This window comes from Entelurus aequoreus, linkage group LG15, assembly GCF_033978785.1.
Source record: "Entelurus aequoreus isolate RoL-2023_Sb linkage group LG15, RoL_Eaeq_v1.1, whole genome shotgun sequence".
Lineage (NCBI taxonomy): Eukaryota > Metazoa > Chordata > Actinopteri > Syngnathiformes > Syngnathidae > Entelurus > Entelurus aequoreus.
In genome coordinates this window covers 7,132,338-7,151,768 of record NC_084745.1, presented here as the reverse complement: position 1 = coordinate 7,151,768, position 19,431 = coordinate 7,132,338, and the positions used below count along the sequence as shown (strand labels likewise).

The following is a 19,431-nucleotide window of genomic DNA, read 5'->3' as shown; positions in this document are numbered from 1 at the left end:
CGATTATCAAATTAATCGTTAGTTGCAGCCGTAATATATATATATATATATATATATATATATATATATATATATATATATATATATATATATATATATATATATATATATATATATATATATATATATATATATATATATATATATATATACACACACATATATATATATACTGCGTATATATATATATATATATACACATACACACACACACACACATAAATATACATATTACAGTATATATAATATATGTACATATATATATATATATGTATATATACTGTAGTATGTATATATGTGTGTGTGTGTATGTGTATGTATATATATATATATATATATATATATATATATATATATATATATATATATATATATATATATATATATATATATATATATATATATATATATATATTTATATATATATATATATATATATATATATATATATATATATATATATATATATATATATATATATATATATATATATATATATATATATATATATATATATATATATATATATATATATATATATATATATATATATATATATATATATATATATATATACTGCATTATGTATTGTGTATCAAAGTCATGAGTGTGACTTCTGCAGTTCATTTAACAGGTCATGTTATACATGAGTAAGTAAATCACACTGGAACGTCCTCATATTTCACGTTCTTCCCTGCCCAGAAGCATTTATTGTGTGTGGAAGTTCCAACATTTCAGTTGATTGAAGATGTGAGTCATGAGGTCGCTGCGTTCCTGATGTGAAAGTGTCATGTGACCACAAGAAGGACCACGGATCAGAGGGACAGGCAGTCAAAACCACAGCTTTGTATTCCTGGGAGATGAATAAGCAGTCTTGGCAGAGCGGAAAGTGGATGCCTGATCGAGTAGAATCACACTGGAGGAAGATTGCCATCGACTTTGTGAGTTTTAGCACAAGTCAGTGGATTTGCCCCTCGATGCTCCTCCTAACTGCTGACCGAGGGAGCTTTGCTGATGACTCTACGCTTAAGTTTGCTTATGCAACGCCATAACCGCTGTAATCTATATATCCTTTTTTTAGTCCGAGCCAGCAGCGCTCTGCTCTAACCCCACCTTGCCTTTGCGGCAGACCCCAACCCCACCTGCTGCATGACAACTTGGCTTTCAGCCCACTCTGCACCTGATCTTCTGGTCTCCATGGCCGCTCGCTTCTTCCTTGGTCAGAAACCTGAGGTTTGACACGATTTTGAGCACTAATCAGAGGCATTATTTAAGCCTGCCTTTGCCAGTCAGTCGACCTGGCTTCTTTGTTTGCTTCACGCTTCTGTTACGGATGGGTTTACGCTACCATTCTCCCGGGATGCAAACGGACGACTCCGGACATGACTTGCAGGTAGGAACATAATTTAATCTTGAAAATCAACGAAGCGCCAAAAAAACTGAAAAACCAGACGAAGGAAAAAAGTGCCGATCGCACTGGATGCAAGCTTAGCACTTAGCAAGGACTAGAGACTGGAATACCCACGTAACAGAAGCGTGAAGCAAACAAAGAAGCCAGGCCGACTGACTGGCAAAGGCAGGCTTAAATAATGCCTCTGATTAGTGCCCGGGAAACAGGTGAGCGTCCCGAACACCATTTAGAGGCAGGTGAAAATAATAAGTAGCCATGGTAACTAAACTAACTCAAGGGTGCACAACAACAGGAACTAAGGGAGTCCAAAACCAGCAGAAAATAACAAAATCATGACAATAAAGTGCTCTAAAACACCCAAACACCTCCATTAACATTTTATATACATGCCGTAAATAAATATGTAATGTAGTAACATTCATAATAACATGTAATATTGACTCATTTTTATCATTTCACGGCGATGTATTCATTTCATAGACGCATCACGTTCTCTTTTTCAACAGCACTACTGCCATATTTTCTGGACTATAGAGCACACCGGTATAAAAGTCGCACCCACTCGGTTTTTCCATAGATATAAACGTTGTGAAAGGAGTTATTTACACAGAAATATTGTGTAAATGTTTATTTACATGCCTTCATTGTTTCCAAATGGTGTCTGTAAAACGGCTGATCAAACAAAACAGAAGTCATGGTCATGGACCCACTAGCTGCGCAAGCTAGCTCTCCATTCAGCCAAACGGACTCAATAACTCCACAGTGACGTTTTGGTGAATTTACTGAGGAATTTGTGAAACTGAAACAGTACGAAAATAATGCCATTGTTAATTAATATTGCTAACACAGATACTCGTAAGCCTGTTAGCATACTAGCTTATACTAACGACGATAGCGTCATTACATTATGATAGCACGTACAAATATGCACAAAAACACTCCTACAGACATCACACATGGGTCGCTTTATAGGTAAGAATTGTTTTAGTTATATTGTAAAACTTACAAACGTTGCTTAGAGTGATGAATGAACACCCCCTACAAGTAAAAACGCCATGGACGGCTAGAAGACGTCACTCGTAGGTCCGGTTGAAAGCTCAGTTTAAGCACAAGGGCAATGCAGCACCCGCAGTGAGCGGACTCGCGCAAAAGATGGCGCCATAGCACAGACAATAACACACCTATTTAGTGTAGTTGCTTGATTTATTTTTTTAACTATTTGCATCATGGCCGTCAGCAAAGAAAAATCTTTAAAGTAGCCGCACCGTTTAATAAGCCGCAGGGTCCAAAGCGTAGGAAAAAAGCAGCTGCTTATAGTTTGGAATTTACGGTAATCATGAGTCGTGACAGACTTCATGAGAGAACCGAGCTATACTACGCGGGAAACCAACTAAAACCCGCTTTGATTGAAAACACACCAACATGTACCAGGTGATGGCGTTAAAAGTCATCTTTGATCGTCTCACGGTTGCTATCCAGGCCATTTATCGTCCTTATTAGCTCACTGCAACAAGAACATCCAGAAGCTGCAATACATACAGAATAGTGCTGCTAGGATACCGATGAGAGTGCGGAAATACGACCATATCACACCAATTCTCAAATCCCTTCACTGGCTTCCTGTTCCACTCAGGGTTGAATACAAAGTCTCCCTACTAACCTACCAGTGTCTCCATGGAAATGCCCCCCTCTACCTTTAAAGAACTACTTACCACCAAATCCTCCACACGACACCTCTGCTCCGGACAGGCTAACCTCCTCCAACCTCCGAGGACAAAGCTATGAACAATGGGAGACCGGGCTTTCTGCTCCGTCGCTCCCAGTCTGTGGAACGCTCTCCCTGACCACCTGAGGGCACCACAGACTGTGGATGCTTTAAACCCTTCTTTTTAAAAAAGCCTCTTTTTTTTTTTTTTAGATACATGCATACTATTTCTAGCTATTAGGCTGTTCTAGTTTTTATTTTTATTTGTATAATCTTTTTATTTTTATTTTTATTAGAGATGATAAATGCGTTAAAATGTAATATCGGAAATTATCTGTATCGTTTTTTTTATTATCAGTATCGGGTTTTTTTTGGTTTTTTTTTGTTTGTTTTTTTAATTAAATCCACATAAAAAACACAAGATACACTTACAATTAGTGCACCAACCCAAAAAACCTCCCTCCCCCATTTACACTCATTCACACAAAAGGGTTGTTTCTTTCTGTTATTAATATTCTGGTTCCTACATTATATATCAATATATATCAATACAGTCTGCAAGGGATACAGTCCGTAAGCACACATGATTGTGCGTGCTGCTGGTCCACTAATAATACTAACCTTTAACAGTTAATTTTACCAATTTTCATTAATTACTAGTTTCTATGTAACTGTTTTTATATTGTTTTACTTTCTTTTTTATTCAAGAAAATGTTTTTAATTTATTTATCTTATTTTATTGGATTCATTTTTTTAAAAGTACCTTATCTTCACCATACCTGGTTGTCCAAATTAGGCATACGGTAATAATGTGTTAATTCCACGACTGTATATATCGGTTGATATCGGTATCGGTTGATATCGGTATCGGTAATTAAAGAGTTGGACAATATCGGCATATCGGATATCGGCAAAAAGCCATTATCGGACATCCCTAATTTTTATTTTTATGCACTGTTGCACTTTGAGGTTGTTTGCTCAATGTAAAGTGCTTTTTTTTTTGCAAATAAAATCCATTATTATTATTATTATTACTAACCCGACTTCGTTGGCTTTACTTTCACGCTGAAAATGAGGAAAAATCTCACCAAATGTTTTTCTTCTTCTCCTGAAGCAGTCAGTGATGCCTCACGTTTGCGCCATGTCTTGAACTTGTCAAAGGAAAGAACAAAGTCTTGCATTCTGACGTGTGGAGAATCTAGTCAGAGGCCAGCAGGACCCACAATGCATTGCGTCGGTCACACTCTCAAGCCCTATTGGTGGCCAAACAAATGTGTCCAATGGAGAATGTTGGGTGAAAATGTCACCCAGAAAGAATTGTTGTTTTGAAGAAGAGATGCTGTGCTGGTAAAAGAGCGATGCAGTCTTTAAGTAGCAATAAACATCCTCTGACTCCCTGGCTTTCTTTGACCACACACTTCATCAGCGGCTCACCACAGAATGATCTGACTAATGTATCAGTAATTGTGTTTTTGCACACCGAATGTGATTTATATTCGACTTGATGGCTCGTAATTACACCTGGCTTTGGTGATTAGCAGGCAGGAGAAGTTAACCACGCACTGCAATGCCAGGAAACCGATATGCATTTGATTGATTGGTTTTATTTATGATCCCCTCTCAGGCTCGGTGCTGGACGTGATCAAGCATATCATCTCACGAGGCGAGCACAAGACGGGCGTCCTGGACCAGGCCAGCATAGCCACCGTCTTGAAGGATGTGCTGGATGGCCTGGAGTACCTGCACAAGAACGGACAGATACACAGGTAGCGGCTCTCCTCGTCACTTTTACTTTGGCTCTCTTCATTCTTCCCTTTTAGTTAAAAAAAAACCTGTTCTTTATGGCAAAACACAAAATATGCAACATTTCCCCCCCAAAAAATATTTCAAAGTGTATTTGATGTGAAGTAATTGGAGGTCATTAATTCATAATATTGATATTGATTCATTATTATTTTTTGAGCAATGACGGTTTAAGAAAAAATCTGACTAAAATTCTTAGGGATCCAAAAGTCTCCAAAATCATAAAAGTGTTAAAAATAAGTCATCAATTTTTTTGTAATTTTTACTTTCAACACTTAAATCACTAGCTCAACTTTAGATCAATCTGTCAATATAAAGTTTTATTTTTTTTTAGAAATAATTATTTTGATGCCCTTTTAATGAAAGAAAACCCTGTTTTTTTAATAGCAAAACACAAAGTATGCAACATTTTCCACCTGAAAAAATTCAAAGTGTAATATTTGATGTGAATTGGAGCCTTAAATAGGTCAATAATTCATCAAATTGATTTTGATTCATTATTATTTTTTGAGCAATGACAGTAAAAAAAAAAAAAATCAGATTAAAACTCTTAGGGATCTAAAAGGCTCCCGAATCATAAGTGTTAAAATAAGTCATACATTTTTTAGTATTTTTTACTTTCAACACTTAAATCGCTACACCAGGGGTCACCAACCTTTTTGAAACCAAGAGCTACTTCTTGGGTTCTGATTAATGCGAAGGGCTACCAGTTTGATACACACTTAAATAAATTGCCAGAAATAGCCAATTTGCTCAATTTACCTTTAACTCTGTTATTATTAATAATTAATGATATTTACACTTAATTGAACGGTTTAAAAGAGGAGAAAACACGAAAAAAATTACAATTAAATTTTAAAAACAGTTTATCTTCAATTTTGACTCTTTAAAATTCAAAATTCAACCGAAAAAAAGGAGAAAAACTAGCTAACTCGAATCTTTTTGAAAAAATTTAAAAAAGAATTTATGGAACATCATTATTAATTTTTCCCAATTAAGATTCATTTTAGAATTTTGATGACATGTTTTAAATAGGTTAAAATCCAATCTACACTTTGTTAGAATATATAACAAATTGGACCAAGCTATATTTCTAACAAAGACAAATCATTATTTCTTCTAGATTTTCCCGAACAAAAATTTTAAAAGAAATTCAAAAGACTTTGAAATAAGATTTAAATTTGATTCTACAGATTTTCTAGATTTTCCAGAATAATTTTTTTGAATTTTAATCATAATAACTTTGAAGAAATATTTCACAAATATTCTTCGTCGAAAAAACAGAAGCTAAAATGAAGAATAAATTAAAATGTATTTATTATTCTTTACAATAAAAAAAATAAATTTACTTGAACATTGATTTAAATTGTCAGGAAAGAAGAGGAAGGAATTTAAAAGGTAAAAAGGTATATGTGTTTAAAAATCCTAAAATCATTTTTAAGGTTGTATTTTTTCTCTAAAATTGTCTTTCTGAAAGTTATAAGAAGCAAAGTAAAAAAAAAAAGTATTTATTTAAACAAGTAAAGACCAAGTCTTTGAAATATTTTCTTGGATTTTCAAATTCTATTTGAGTTTTGTCTCTCTTAGAATTAAAAATGTCGGGCAAAGCGAGACCAGCTTGCTAGTAAATAAATAACATTTAAAAAATAGAGGCAGCTCACTGGTAAGTGCTGCTATTTGAGCTATTTTTAGAACAGACCAGCGGGCTACTCATCTGGTCCTTACGGGCTACCTGGTGCCCGCGGGCACCGCGTTGGTGACCCCTGCTCTAGATCAACTTTAGATCAATCTGTCAATATAAAGTTTTATTTTTTAAAAATATATATATTTTATGCCCTTTTAGTTAAAGAAAACCCTGTTTTTTATGACAAAACACAAAGTATGCAACATTTTCTACCTCAAAAAATTAAAAGTGTAATATTAGATGTGAATTGGAGCCTTAAATAGGTCAATAATTCATAACATTGATATTGATTCATTATTATTTTTTGAGCAATGACAGTTTAAAAAAAAAAAAAAAAAGATTAAAACTCTCAGGGATCTAGAAGGCTCCCGAATCATAAAAGTGTTAAAAATAAGTCATATATTATTTTTTTATATTTTACTTTCAACACTTAAATCTCTAGATCAACTCTAGATCAATCCGTCAATATAAAGTTTTTTTTTTTTTAAATAATTATTTTTATGCCCTTTTAGTTAAAGAAAACCCAGTTTTTTTTACGGCAAAACACAAAGTATGCAACATTTTCCACCTCAAAAAATTCAAAGTGTAATATTTGATGTGAATTGGAGCCTTAAATAGGTCAATAATTCATAACATTGATATTGATTCATTATTATTTTTTGAGCAATGACAGTTTAAAAAGAAAAAAAAAAATCTGATTAAAACTCTCAGGGATCAGGAAGGCTCCCGAATCATAAAAGTGTTAAAAATAAGTCATATAATATTTTTTTATATTTTACTTTCAACACTTAAATCTCTAGATCAACTCTAGATCAATCCGTCAATATAAAGTTTTTTTTATTTTTTAAATAATTATTTTTATGCCCTTTTAGTTAAAGAAAACCCTGTTTTTTTTACGGCAAAACACAAAGTATGCAACATTTTCCACCTCAAAAAATTCAAAGTGTAATATTTGATGTGAATTGGAGCCTTAAATAGGTCAATAATTCATAACATTGATATTGATTCATTATTATTTTTTGAGCAATGACAGTTTAAAAAAAAATAAAAATCAGATTAAAACTCTCCGGGATCTAGAAGGCTCCCGAATCATAAAAGTATTAAAAATAAGTCATATATTATTTTTTATGTTTTACTTTCAACACCCAAATCTCTAGATCAACTTTAGATCAATCTGTCAATATAAACTTTAAAAACATTTTTTTTAAAATAATTTTAAATTAAATCAAACCCTGTTTTTTTATGGCAAAAACACACATTATGCAACATACCCCCACCCCACCCCAAAAAAAAAAAAAAAAATTCAATGTGGAATATTTTATGTGACATAATTAGCACCTTTAACAGGTCAATAATTCATAACATTGACTTTTAATTCATATTTCGGTATAGCTCGGTTGGTAGAGTGGCCGTGCCAGCAACTTGAGGGTTCCAGGTTTGATCCCCGCTTCCGCCATCCTAGTCACACAAGACAGTTTACCCACCTGCACACAGTGCCACCCACACTGGTTTAAATGTAACTTAGATATTAGGTTTCACTATGTAAAGCGCTTTGATTCACTAGAGAAAAAGCGCTATATAAACATAATTCACTTCATTATTATTTTTGAGCAATGACAGTAAAAAAAAATCCCACACATTTTTTTCATTGCTCTGCTTCTCACGTGCATTGTGTGTGTTTTAGCTAGCAGTCCCGCCTCCGCCCGCAGAGACATAGATTGTGCATGACTGACAAGAGGGTTCACTCCGTTCTTGTAATTCTGCTATTGAATAAACAGGTCGCAGAGAGTCGTGCACAGAGTGAACTCTTGCTGCACTTGCACCCTGTTTGAAAGCCACAGACCATGAAAAGTAACTCATATCTCGCGGACTTCAGTAAATTGGTGGACTTGAGCTGTACAAGTTGTGAAAATATGGTGGGAGTTGGTTTTGTCGCGATCTACCGAGGCCGTGAGCGTGACATGATGTTAGTCAAAGGCAGAATCCTGCAAGGGATGCATATTCCTCCACGGCCTCGGACCCGTGACCGTATCAAGGACGTGGCCTTTCCTCGCCGCCACTTTCCACCCCGAAAGGTCGGAGATGTCGTGGAGATGAAGCCATAAATGGTCTGACTGAGGACTTAATGGCCGATCACGGTGGAATTGTGATGAGTGTGCAGAAATACTCTCTCTGGGCGTCACATGGGAAGGTCATGAAAGTTGCGACACAAGCGTGGGTTCCTCTGCGAGTGAGAACCAGCATGAAGAGGTCAGGAAGGTGCAGTGGGAATATGCATGGGTGCTATTAGGGCGAGTCCACCCAGGTCCTTTGAGTTCTAAGGCTGTGAGGAGGTGACTAGAACTGACCTTGCATAATTAATTGGACAAAACAAGAGTACAAGCAATAGAAACACCAGCCTGATAAAGAGAGAGAGAGAGAGAGGGCTCAAAGATGGCATTTTGACGTACTTTAGATCAGTATCGGCTAGGGGTGTAACGGTACTCAAAAATACGTACCTCGGTTTCGAGGTCACGGTTCGGTTCATTTTCGGTACAGTAAGAAAACAACAAAATATACATTTTTTGGTTATTTATTTACCAAATTTGTAAACAATGGTTTTATCCTTTTAACATTGGGAACACTATAATAATTCTGCCCACGTTAATCAACATTAAACTGCCTCAAGTTGTTGCTCAGATTAAATAAAATGACAAAACCTTTCTTCTACGTATAAAAAGTGCAACATTAAACAGTTTCAAGTCAACTCATCATGCTTAAAGGCCTACTGAAATGAATTTTTTAAATTTAAACGGGAATAGCAGATCCATTCTATGTGTCATACTTGATCATTTCGCGATATTGCCATATTTTTGCTGAAAGGATTTAGTAGAGAAAATCGACGATAAAGTTCGCAACTTTTGCTCGCTGATTAAAAAAAGCCTTGCCTGTACCGGAAGTAGCGTGACGTCACAGGAGCTAGTATTCCTCACGATTTTCCTTTGTTTACAATGGAGCGAGAGAGATTCGGAGCGACAAAGCGACGATTACCGCATTAATTTAAGCGAGGATGAAAGATTCGTAGATGAGGAACGTTACAGTGAAGGACTAGAGAGGCAGTGATGGACGTATCTTTTTTCGCTCTGACCGTAACTTAGGTACAAGCTGGCTCATTGGATTCCACACTCTCTCCTTTTTCTATTGTGGATCACGGATTTGTATTTTAAACCACCTCGGATACTATATCCTCTTGAAAATGAGAGTCGAGCACGCGAAATGGACATTTAAAGTGACTTTTATCTCCACAACAATACATCGGTGACACACTTAGCTACTGAGCTAACGTGATAGCATCGTTCTCGAATGCAGATAGAAACAAAGGAAATAAACCCCTGACTGGAAGGATAGACAGAAGATCAACAATACTATTAAACCATGTACATGTAACTACACGGTTACATCAACAGCCGTGCTCACCTGCGTTCCAGCGATCGATGGCGCGACGAAGGACACCCATCATCGACGAACCTCTGTAGCATGAACTAACGTGATAGCATCTGTCTCGGATGCAGATAGAAACAAAATAAATAAATCCCTGACTGGAAGGATAGACAGAAGATCAACAATACTATTAAACCATGTACATGTAACTACACGGTTAAAAATTCTCAGCCTGGTAAGGCTTAACAATGCTGTTGCTAACGACGCTAAGGCTAATTCAGCAACTTAGCAACCGGACCTCACAGAACTATGATAAAAACATTAGCGCTCCGCCTACGCCAGCCAGCCCTCATCTGCTCATCAACAGCCGTGCTCACCTGCGTTCCAGCGATCGACGGCGCGACGAAGGACTTCATCCGTGGGTTTGGCGGCAAGCATCGGCTAGGCGTCTGCTAAGTAAGTAGTCCTTGTTGTGTTGCTGTAAGTATTGTACTTAGCCGCTAATACACCGATCGATCCCACCTACAACGTTCTTCTTTGCAGACTCCATTGTTCATTAAACAAATTGCAAAAGATGTCCAGAATACTGTGGAATTTTGTCGAAGAAAACAAGAGGTTTTTGTATCGGGTCCGATGGGGTCCAACCACTTCCGTGGATTTTGTGACGTCACGCGCATAAATCCTATCCAAAGGAGTTTTTCAACCGGAAGTGTGGCGGGAATTTTAAAATGTCACTTTATAAGTTAACCCGGCCATGTTGGCATGTGTTGCAATGTTAAGATTTCATCATTGATATATAAACTATCAGACTGCGTGGTCGGTAGTAGTGGCTTTCAGTAGGCCTTTAATTTATTACAGCATTTGGGAAGCCTGTAGTTGATTTTTATTATGTAAATGTTATATTTTTATCAACATGTGATAGCAGGGACCCTGCCATTCAAAACTAGGCTGCTGCATTACTAATGATTAATGTAACTAGAGCTGAAAAAATGGTACAATAGCAATAGGAGAGACTATTCATCCCTGAACACCATGGAGTTCATGTAGGCTTAATGATGCACTTACATTATTATATCAACTATCAGAGACAGAAACTCTTCATTAGGGATGTCCGATAATGGCTTTTTGCCGATATCCGATATGCCGATATTGTCCAACTCTTTAATTACCGATACCGATATCAACCGATACCGATATCAACCGATATATACAGTCGTGGAATTAACACATTATTATGCCTAATTTGGACAACCAGGTATGGTGAAGATAAGGTACTTTTTAAAAAAATGAATCAAATAAAATAAGATAAATACATTAGAAACATTTTCTTGAATAAAAAAGAAAGTAAAACAATATAAAAACAGTTACATAAAAACTTGTAATGAATGAAAATTTGTAAAATTAACTGTTAAAGGTTAGTACTATTAGTGGACCAGCAGCACGCACAATCATGTGTGCTTACGGACTGTATCCCTTGCAGACTGTATTGATATATATTGATATATAATGTAGGAACCAGAATATTAATAACAGAAAGAAACAACCCTTTTGTGTGAATGAGTGTGAATGAGTGTAAATGGGGGAGGGAGGTTTTTTGGGTTGGTGCACTAATTGTAAGTGTATCTTGTGTTTTTTATGTGGATTTAATAAAAATTAAAAAACCCCCCAAAAAAACCCGATACTGATAATAAAAAAAACGATACCGATAATTTCCGATATTACATTTTAACGCATTTATCGGCCGATAATATCGGCAGACCGATATTATCGGACATCTCTACTCTTCATTTAACATAATGTCCTTTTTTGCTGCTTCAACACAGCTCAATCAACACAGAAAAAGGTCAAGTGAAATAACAGACAGACAGGGCTTTGCTGTCCGTAACACACACACACCGCAAAATGAGCTAACGTTACGCTAAAAGCGAATTAGCCTTCACCTCAAGCCAGGACTGCGAGCGAGCTGAGCTGCCTTTTTATATTTCTAGAAAGTCAACGGGCTCATAGTGATGTTGCTAGTAGTTGACTGGGAGGTGTTTATTATCATTTGGGCAGAGTCCACTGGCTGATGCTTACCTGCTAAACGCTAAGCACTGACTACATGCGCTCTGAATACGCACTGCTGATTGGCTGTTACCTCTCTGTTTGTAACCAATCAGATGGTTGTGTGGGTGGGACAATGCTGTGTAGAGTACTGACAGAAACAGAGGCAGAAGGAAGCGGAGGCGGCTACTTAATATGTTTGTGTGGAAACTCGTTCGGTGCACCTCCAAACCGAACCGAAACCCCCGTACTGAAACGGTTTAATACAAATACACGTACCGTTACACCCCTAGTATCGGCCTCTTTTTATCCCCCCCTCTTTCAAAACTTCCATTTTTTTTTTTTTTTTTTTACAAGAAATCCAGTTTTTGTCCTTCTTGCCTGGCGTCTAACTGTTGCACTCGCGAAAGAAGACAAAACTGAACCAATCAATCCTCTGCCTGCAACACTCGCAGTGTTTCCATCAAATAACGTGACAGGGATGAATGACAAAAATGCAAACTTTGTGTAAATATCTCAAATGAGTTTGGCACCTCTGGCGTAGATGAACAGATCATGAGGTCTTCAGCTCCTTGGAGGACCAGTCGTGTAGATCCTACTGTATGGTTGGATAGTAGTCTTTGAAATGTGTCCACTCATTAGGAGAGAGCTTCCCTGACTTTGGAATGGTGCTAAATGCTAAATGCCCTCGGTCTGGCACGGATCTGAGCCGTTCCACCTCTGGCCTCGCCGAGCCTTTTAAGCTGCATCACATGAGTCTGTTGCCTCAGGCCAGGAGGAGGGAGTCTGGGGGTGGGGGTGGGGGGGTGAGACCTGGTCAGAAGATCTCATCTCGCCCTCGAAGCAATTAGAGCCTTGTGGTCTGGCCTGGAGGTCCAGGAGGAGATATTTGCCACCAGCTGGTGAGATCCTCCTCTTTCACACACACTTGGAACATGTCATGTTCCTCCACTTGGAAAACCTCCCAAGTTTTCAAGTGGTGTCCCCATACCAATTTTGTATTTTGATATTTTTCAAAATAAAGGGCACCACAAAAATTGTCATTATTGGCTTTATTTGAACAGAATATGTTATGATAGTTTAAAAATAGAACATATTTCCTGATTGTATAAGCAATAAAAAAAATGACAAAAGATTTTGTGATAATACAAAATATTAAAGATGTCCGATAATGGCTTTTTTGCCGATATTCCGATATTGTCCAACTCTTAATTACCCATTCCGATATCAACCGATACCGATATATACAGTCGTGGAATTAACACATTATTATGCCTGATTTTGTGGTGATGCCCCGCTGGATGCATTAAACAATGTAACAAGGTTTTCCAAAATAAATCAACTCAAGTTATGGAAAAAAATGCCAACATGGCACTGCCATATTTATTATTGAAGTCACAAAGTGCATTATTTTTTTCAACATGCCTCAAAACAGCAGCTTGGAATTTGGGACATGCTCTCCCTGAGAGAGCATGAGGAGGTAGAGGTGGGGGGTGTATATTGTAGCGTCCCGAAAGAGTTAGTTCTGCAAGGGGTTCTGGGTATTTGTTCTGTTGTGTTTATGTTGTGTTACGGTGCGGATGTTCTCCCGAAAAGTGTTTGTCATTCTTGTTTGGTGTGGGTTCACAGTGTGGCGCATATTTGTAACAGTGTTAAAGTTGTTTATACGGCCACCCTCAGTGTGACCTATATGGCTGTTGACCAAGTATGCCTTGCATTCACTTGTGTGTGTGTGAAAAGCCATAGATATTATGTGACTGGGCCGGCACGCAAAGGCAGTGCCTTTAAGGTTTATTGGCGCTCTGTACTTCTCCCTACGTCCGTGTAAACAGCGGCGTTTTAAAAAGTCATACATTTTACTTTTTGAAACCGATACCGCTAATTTCCGATATTACATTTTAAAGCATTTATCGTCCGATAATATCGGCAGTCCGATATTATCGGACATCTCTAGTTATGATGCGTTAAAAATAGAACATATTTCCTGACTTTATAATCAAATAAAAAAAATTACAAAAGATTTTGTGATAATACAAAATATAATAGTAGTATAATAATAGTTGTTGTATGTTTGTTTACATTGAGGAGCTCTAGCTTGCTGTTAGCGGTGAGCTATTGTATCCTCCTAGAGCAGTATTTTTCAACCTTTTTTGAGCCAAGGCACATTTTTTGCGTTGAAAAAAATGCAGAGGCACACCACCAGCAGAAATCATTAAAAAACAAAACTCAGTTGACAGTAAAAAGTCGTTGTCGCAATTGTTGGATATGAATTCAAACCATAGCCAAGCATGCATCATTATAGCTCTTGTCTCAAAGTAGGTGTACTGTCACCACCTGTCACATCACCCCCTGACTTATTTGGAGTTTTTTTTTGCTGTTTTCCTGTGTGTAGTGTTTTACTTCTTGTCTTGTGCTCCTATATTGGTGGCTTTTTCTCTTTTTTTGGTATTTTCCTGTAGCAGTTTCATGTCTTCCTTTGAGCGATATTTCCCGCATCTACTTTGTTTTTATCCTTCTTCATGTCGTCATTGTCGATTGTCATGTCATGTTCGGATGTACATTGTGGACGCCGTCTTTGCTCCACAGTAAGTCTTTGCTGTCGTCCAGCATTCTGTTTTTGTTTACTTTGTAGCCAGTTCAGTTTTAGTTTCGTTCTGCATAGCCTTCCCTAAGCTTCAATGCCCTTTCTTAGGGGCACTCACCTTTTGTTTATTTTTTAGTTTAAGCATTAGATACCTCTTTACCTGCACGCTGCCTCCCGCTGTTCCCGACATCTACAAAGCAATTAGCTACCTGCTGCCACCTACTGATAAGGAAGAGTATTACACGTTTACTCTGCCGAGCTCTAGACAGCACCGACACTCAACAACAACACATCATTTGCAGACTATAATTACTGGTTTGCAAAAAATATTTTTTACCCAAAATAGGTGAAATTAGATAATCTCCCACGGCACACCAGACTGTATCTCACGACACACTAGTGTGCCGCGGCACAGTGGTTGAAAAACACTGTCCTAGTGTGTCGTGAAGCATATTTAGCTATTCCTGGTCCTGCAGCGATGATACTTGTAAGAAACTTGCTTTATTTGTCACCAATCAATTACACATATAAATATTACACATAAGAATATTATATATAGGAATATTACACATAGGAATATTACACATAGGAATATTATATATAGCAGTGGTCCCCAACCTTTTTGTACTTGCAGACCGGTCAATGCTTGAAAATTTGTCCCACGGACCGGGAAAGGGGGGGAGGTGTAGTACATTTTTTTTTTTTGTCATAAAGAAATACAATCATGTGTGCTTACGGACTGTATCCCTGCAGGCTGTATTGATTTATATTGATATATAATGTATATATTGTGTTTTTTATGTTGATTTAATTTAAAAAAAAAAAAAAAACTTTTATTTTTTTATTTTTTTTTAATTTCTTGTGCGGCCGCGGCCCGGTACCGGTCCGTGGACCGATTGGTACCGGGCCGCGGCCGCACAAGAAATTTAAAAAAAAAAAAAAAAAAAAAAAAAATTTTTTTTTTTTTTTTTTGTCATAAAGAAATACAATTATGTGTGCTTACGGACTGTATCCCTGCAGGCTGTATTGATGTATATTGATATATAATGTATATATTGTGTTCTTTATGTTGATTTAATTAAAAAAAAAATGTTGGACCGATTGGTACCGGGCCGCACAAGAAATGAAAAAAATAAAAAAAATAAATTTTTTTTTTTTTTTTTTTAATTAAATCAACATAAAGAACACAATATATACATTATATATCAATATAAATCAATACAGCCTGCCGGGATACAGTCCGTAAGCACACATGATTGTATTTCTTTATGACAAAAAACAAAAAAAAACTTTTTTTTTTTTTTTTTTTAAATTTCTTGTGCGGCCGCGGCCCCGGTACCAATCGGTCCACGGACCGGTACCGGGCCGCGGCCCGGTGGTTGGGGACCACTGATGTATAGGAATGTTACATGTAGAAATATTACACATAGAAATATTACATATAGGAATATTACACATAGAAATATTACATATAGGAATATTACACGTAGAAATATTACATATAGGAATATTACACGTAGAAATATTACACATAGAATTATTACTCTCAAAAATGTTACACATAGGAATTTTAGACAGAAATATTGCACTTAGAACTATTACGCATATAAATATTGCACATAGTAATATTACACATAGAAAAATTACCTGTAGAAATTGCCGGTGTACAAAATGAATGAAGGAACTATCTCGACACCCCCCAAAAAAAATGCTAAACACATTTTATCATTAATAATTCCAGTTGTAGTAAACAATGTGAAGTACTCCCAGTACACATGAGGACCAGATGTAGTAAACAATGTGAAGTACTCACAGTACACATGAGGACCAGTTGTAGTAAACAATGTGAAGTACTCACAGTACACATGAGGACCAGTTGTAGTAAACAATGTGAAGTACTCACAGTACACATGAGGACCAGTTGCAGTAAACAATGTGAAGTACTCACAGTACACATGAGGACCAGATGTAGTAAACAATGTGAAGTACTCACAGTACACATGAGGACCAGTTGTAGTAAACAATGTGAAGTACTCACAGTACACATGAGGACCAGATGTAGTAAACAATGTGAAGTACTCACAGTACACATGAGGACCAGTTGTAGTAAACAATGTGAAGTACTCACAGTACACATGAGGACCAGATGTAGTAAACAATGTGAAGTACTCACAGTACACATAAGGACCAGATGTAGTAAACAATGTGAAGTACTCACAGTACACATGAGGACCAGTTGTAGTAAACAAGGTGAAGTACTCACAGTACACATGAGGACCAGATGTAGTAAACAATGTGAAGTACTCACAGTACACATAAGGACCAGATGTAGTAAACAATGTGAAGTACTCACAGTACACATAAGGACCAGTTGTAGTAAACAATGTGAAGTACTCACAGTACACATGAGGACCAGATGTAGTAAACAATGTGAAGTACTCACAGTACACATGAGGACCAGTTGTAGTAAACAATGTGAAGTACTCACAGTACACATGAGGAATGAACATAAAACCACTTTTTATCCAAGAAAATGGCGACGAGGGAGGAGGCACCACCTTGATACTTTACTACGACTTCAACATTGTTTCTCACCTTCTTTATCAAAGTGCCGGCACTCGCAACTTTCTTTGGCCTCACGGTGGATTATTTTTGTCTTCACGCACTTGTCAAAAAGAAGCACGGTCTGAACGATTGATTTTGTGAGAGTCGGACTCGTTTTCGGTGGTGTTCGACATTTTTGTGGGAGCCTGAATGGAAAGGAAAAGTGCGAGGCACGGAGACCTCACAGCGAGAGGATCCAGATGTCAGGTGGCATGCACTGTGGTGGTCTACGCCCAGCGTGTGAGGAATGTCAGGAGGAGGAGAAAAGAGGGGCGCTGGATTGGTCCCACAACCCTCTCCCACACGAGTGGGCCAGCAGGACGTGATGTCACAGGAAGTGGCAGTTTGACGCCTGATGACTTCTTCATGGCCACGCCCACTAAGGTCATCAGGCGTGTTGCCGCAGGATGCTTCTTCCCTCCCATAAAACATCTATTTATTCCTCCTTAGCGCTCCATCCCCTCCTCCCTCCTCTCCGCACACCGTCACGAGCGTTGCAGTGCGCCTGCAGTCGGCACCGGCGCTCTGCAAAGTCACATGACCCACTAGGAGCGCCCATCCAGTGTCAACAGCAACTCATCAGAAGTGACACAACACAATCAATTCAAGCTCTGATTCCTACATGCTTTTATTCTGGCATGCAAGCATCCTGTGCCATGGTCACATACAATCCCTTAACATTCTTCAAGCCACACTTAGGAACTTTCAGTTTTGCTTGATTTTGGTGGCGCCGGTGGACCAAAGCGGTAGTGTTTTGTCACAAGGAGACCACATTTCCCATGAGGACCAGCACATTCATCATTCATTCAGTCATTGCCCCGTCGTACCATGTTCTTATCCTGCTGTACCATGTTCTTTTCTGCTGTACCATGTTATTGTCCCGCTGTACCATGTTCTTATCTGCTGTACCATGTTCTTTTATGCGGCACCATGTTCTTGTCTCGCTGTACCATGTTCTTATCTGCTGTACCATGTTCTTATCCTGCTGTATGGTGTTCTTGTCCTACTGTACCATGTTATTGTCCCGCTGTACCATGTTCTTATCTGCTGTACCATGTTCTTTTATGCGGCACCATGTTCTTGTCTCGCTGTACCATGTTCTTATCTGCTGTACCATGTTCTTATCCTGCTGTATGGTGTTCTTGTCCTACTGTACCATGTTATTGTCCCGCTGTACCATGTTCTTATCTGCTGTACCATGTTCTTGTCTCGCTGTACCATGTTCTTTTATGGGGCACCATGTTCTTGTCTCGCCGTACCATGTTCTTATCTGCTGTAACCATGTTCTTGTCTCGCCGTACCATGTTCTTGTCAGCTATACTGTGTTCTTATCTGCTGTACCATCTGCTTGTCTCATTGTACCATGTTCTTGTCCTGCTGTACCATGTTCTTATCTGCTGTAACCATGTTCTTGTCTCGCCGTTCCATGTTCTTGTCAGCTATACTATGTTCTTATCTGCTGTACCATCTGCTTGTCTCATTGTACCATGTTCTTGTCCTGCTGTACCATGTTCTTATCTGCTGTAACCATGTTCTTGTCTCGCCGTTCCATGTTCTTGTCAGCTATACTATGTTCTTATCTGCTGTACCATCTGCTTGTCTCATTGTACCATGTTCTTGTCCTGCTGTACCATGTTCTTATCTGCTGTACCATATTCTTATCTGCTGTACCATGTTCTTGTCCTGCTGTACCATGTTCTTATCTGCTGTACCATATTCTTATCTGCTGTACCATGTTCTTGTCTGCTGTACCTTGTTGTTGTATCGCCGTACCACGTTCTTATTTGCTGTACCATGTACTTGTCTCGCCGTTCCATGTTCTTTTCCCGCTGTACCATGTTCTTATCTGCTGTACCATGTTCTTATCCTGCTGTACCATGTTCTTGTCTTGCCGTACCATGTTCTTGTTAGCTGTACCATGTTCCTATCTGCTGTACCATCTGCTTGTCCCATTGTACCATGTTCTTGTCCTGCTGTACCATGTTCTTATCTGCTGTACCATATTCTTATTTGCCGTACCATGTTCTTGCCTGCTGTACCATGTTGTTGTATCGCCGTACCATGTTCTTATCTGCTGTACCATGTTCTTGTCTTGCCGTACCATGTTCTTGTTAGCTGTACCATGTTCCTATCTGCTGTACCATCTGCTTGTCCCATTGTACCATGTTCTTGTCCTG

The 19,431-nt window shown here is 37.9% G+C and overlaps 1 protein-coding gene across 1 annotated transcript in view; it reads left to right on the top strand.

Annotated features, from left to right (window-relative positions):
* Positions 1 to 19,431, top strand: part of LOC133629729 (serine/threonine-protein kinase OSR1-like) — an 84,375-nt gene that overhangs the window by 42,096 nt on the left and 22,848 nt on the right. Inside the window, exon 4 of the mRNA XM_062020672.1 lies at positions 4,741 to 4,882. Within this exon, the coding sequence (XP_061876656.1) occupies positions 4,741 to 4,882 (142 nt within the window). The remainder of the gene's footprint in view (positions 1 to 4,740; positions 4,883 to 19,431) is intronic.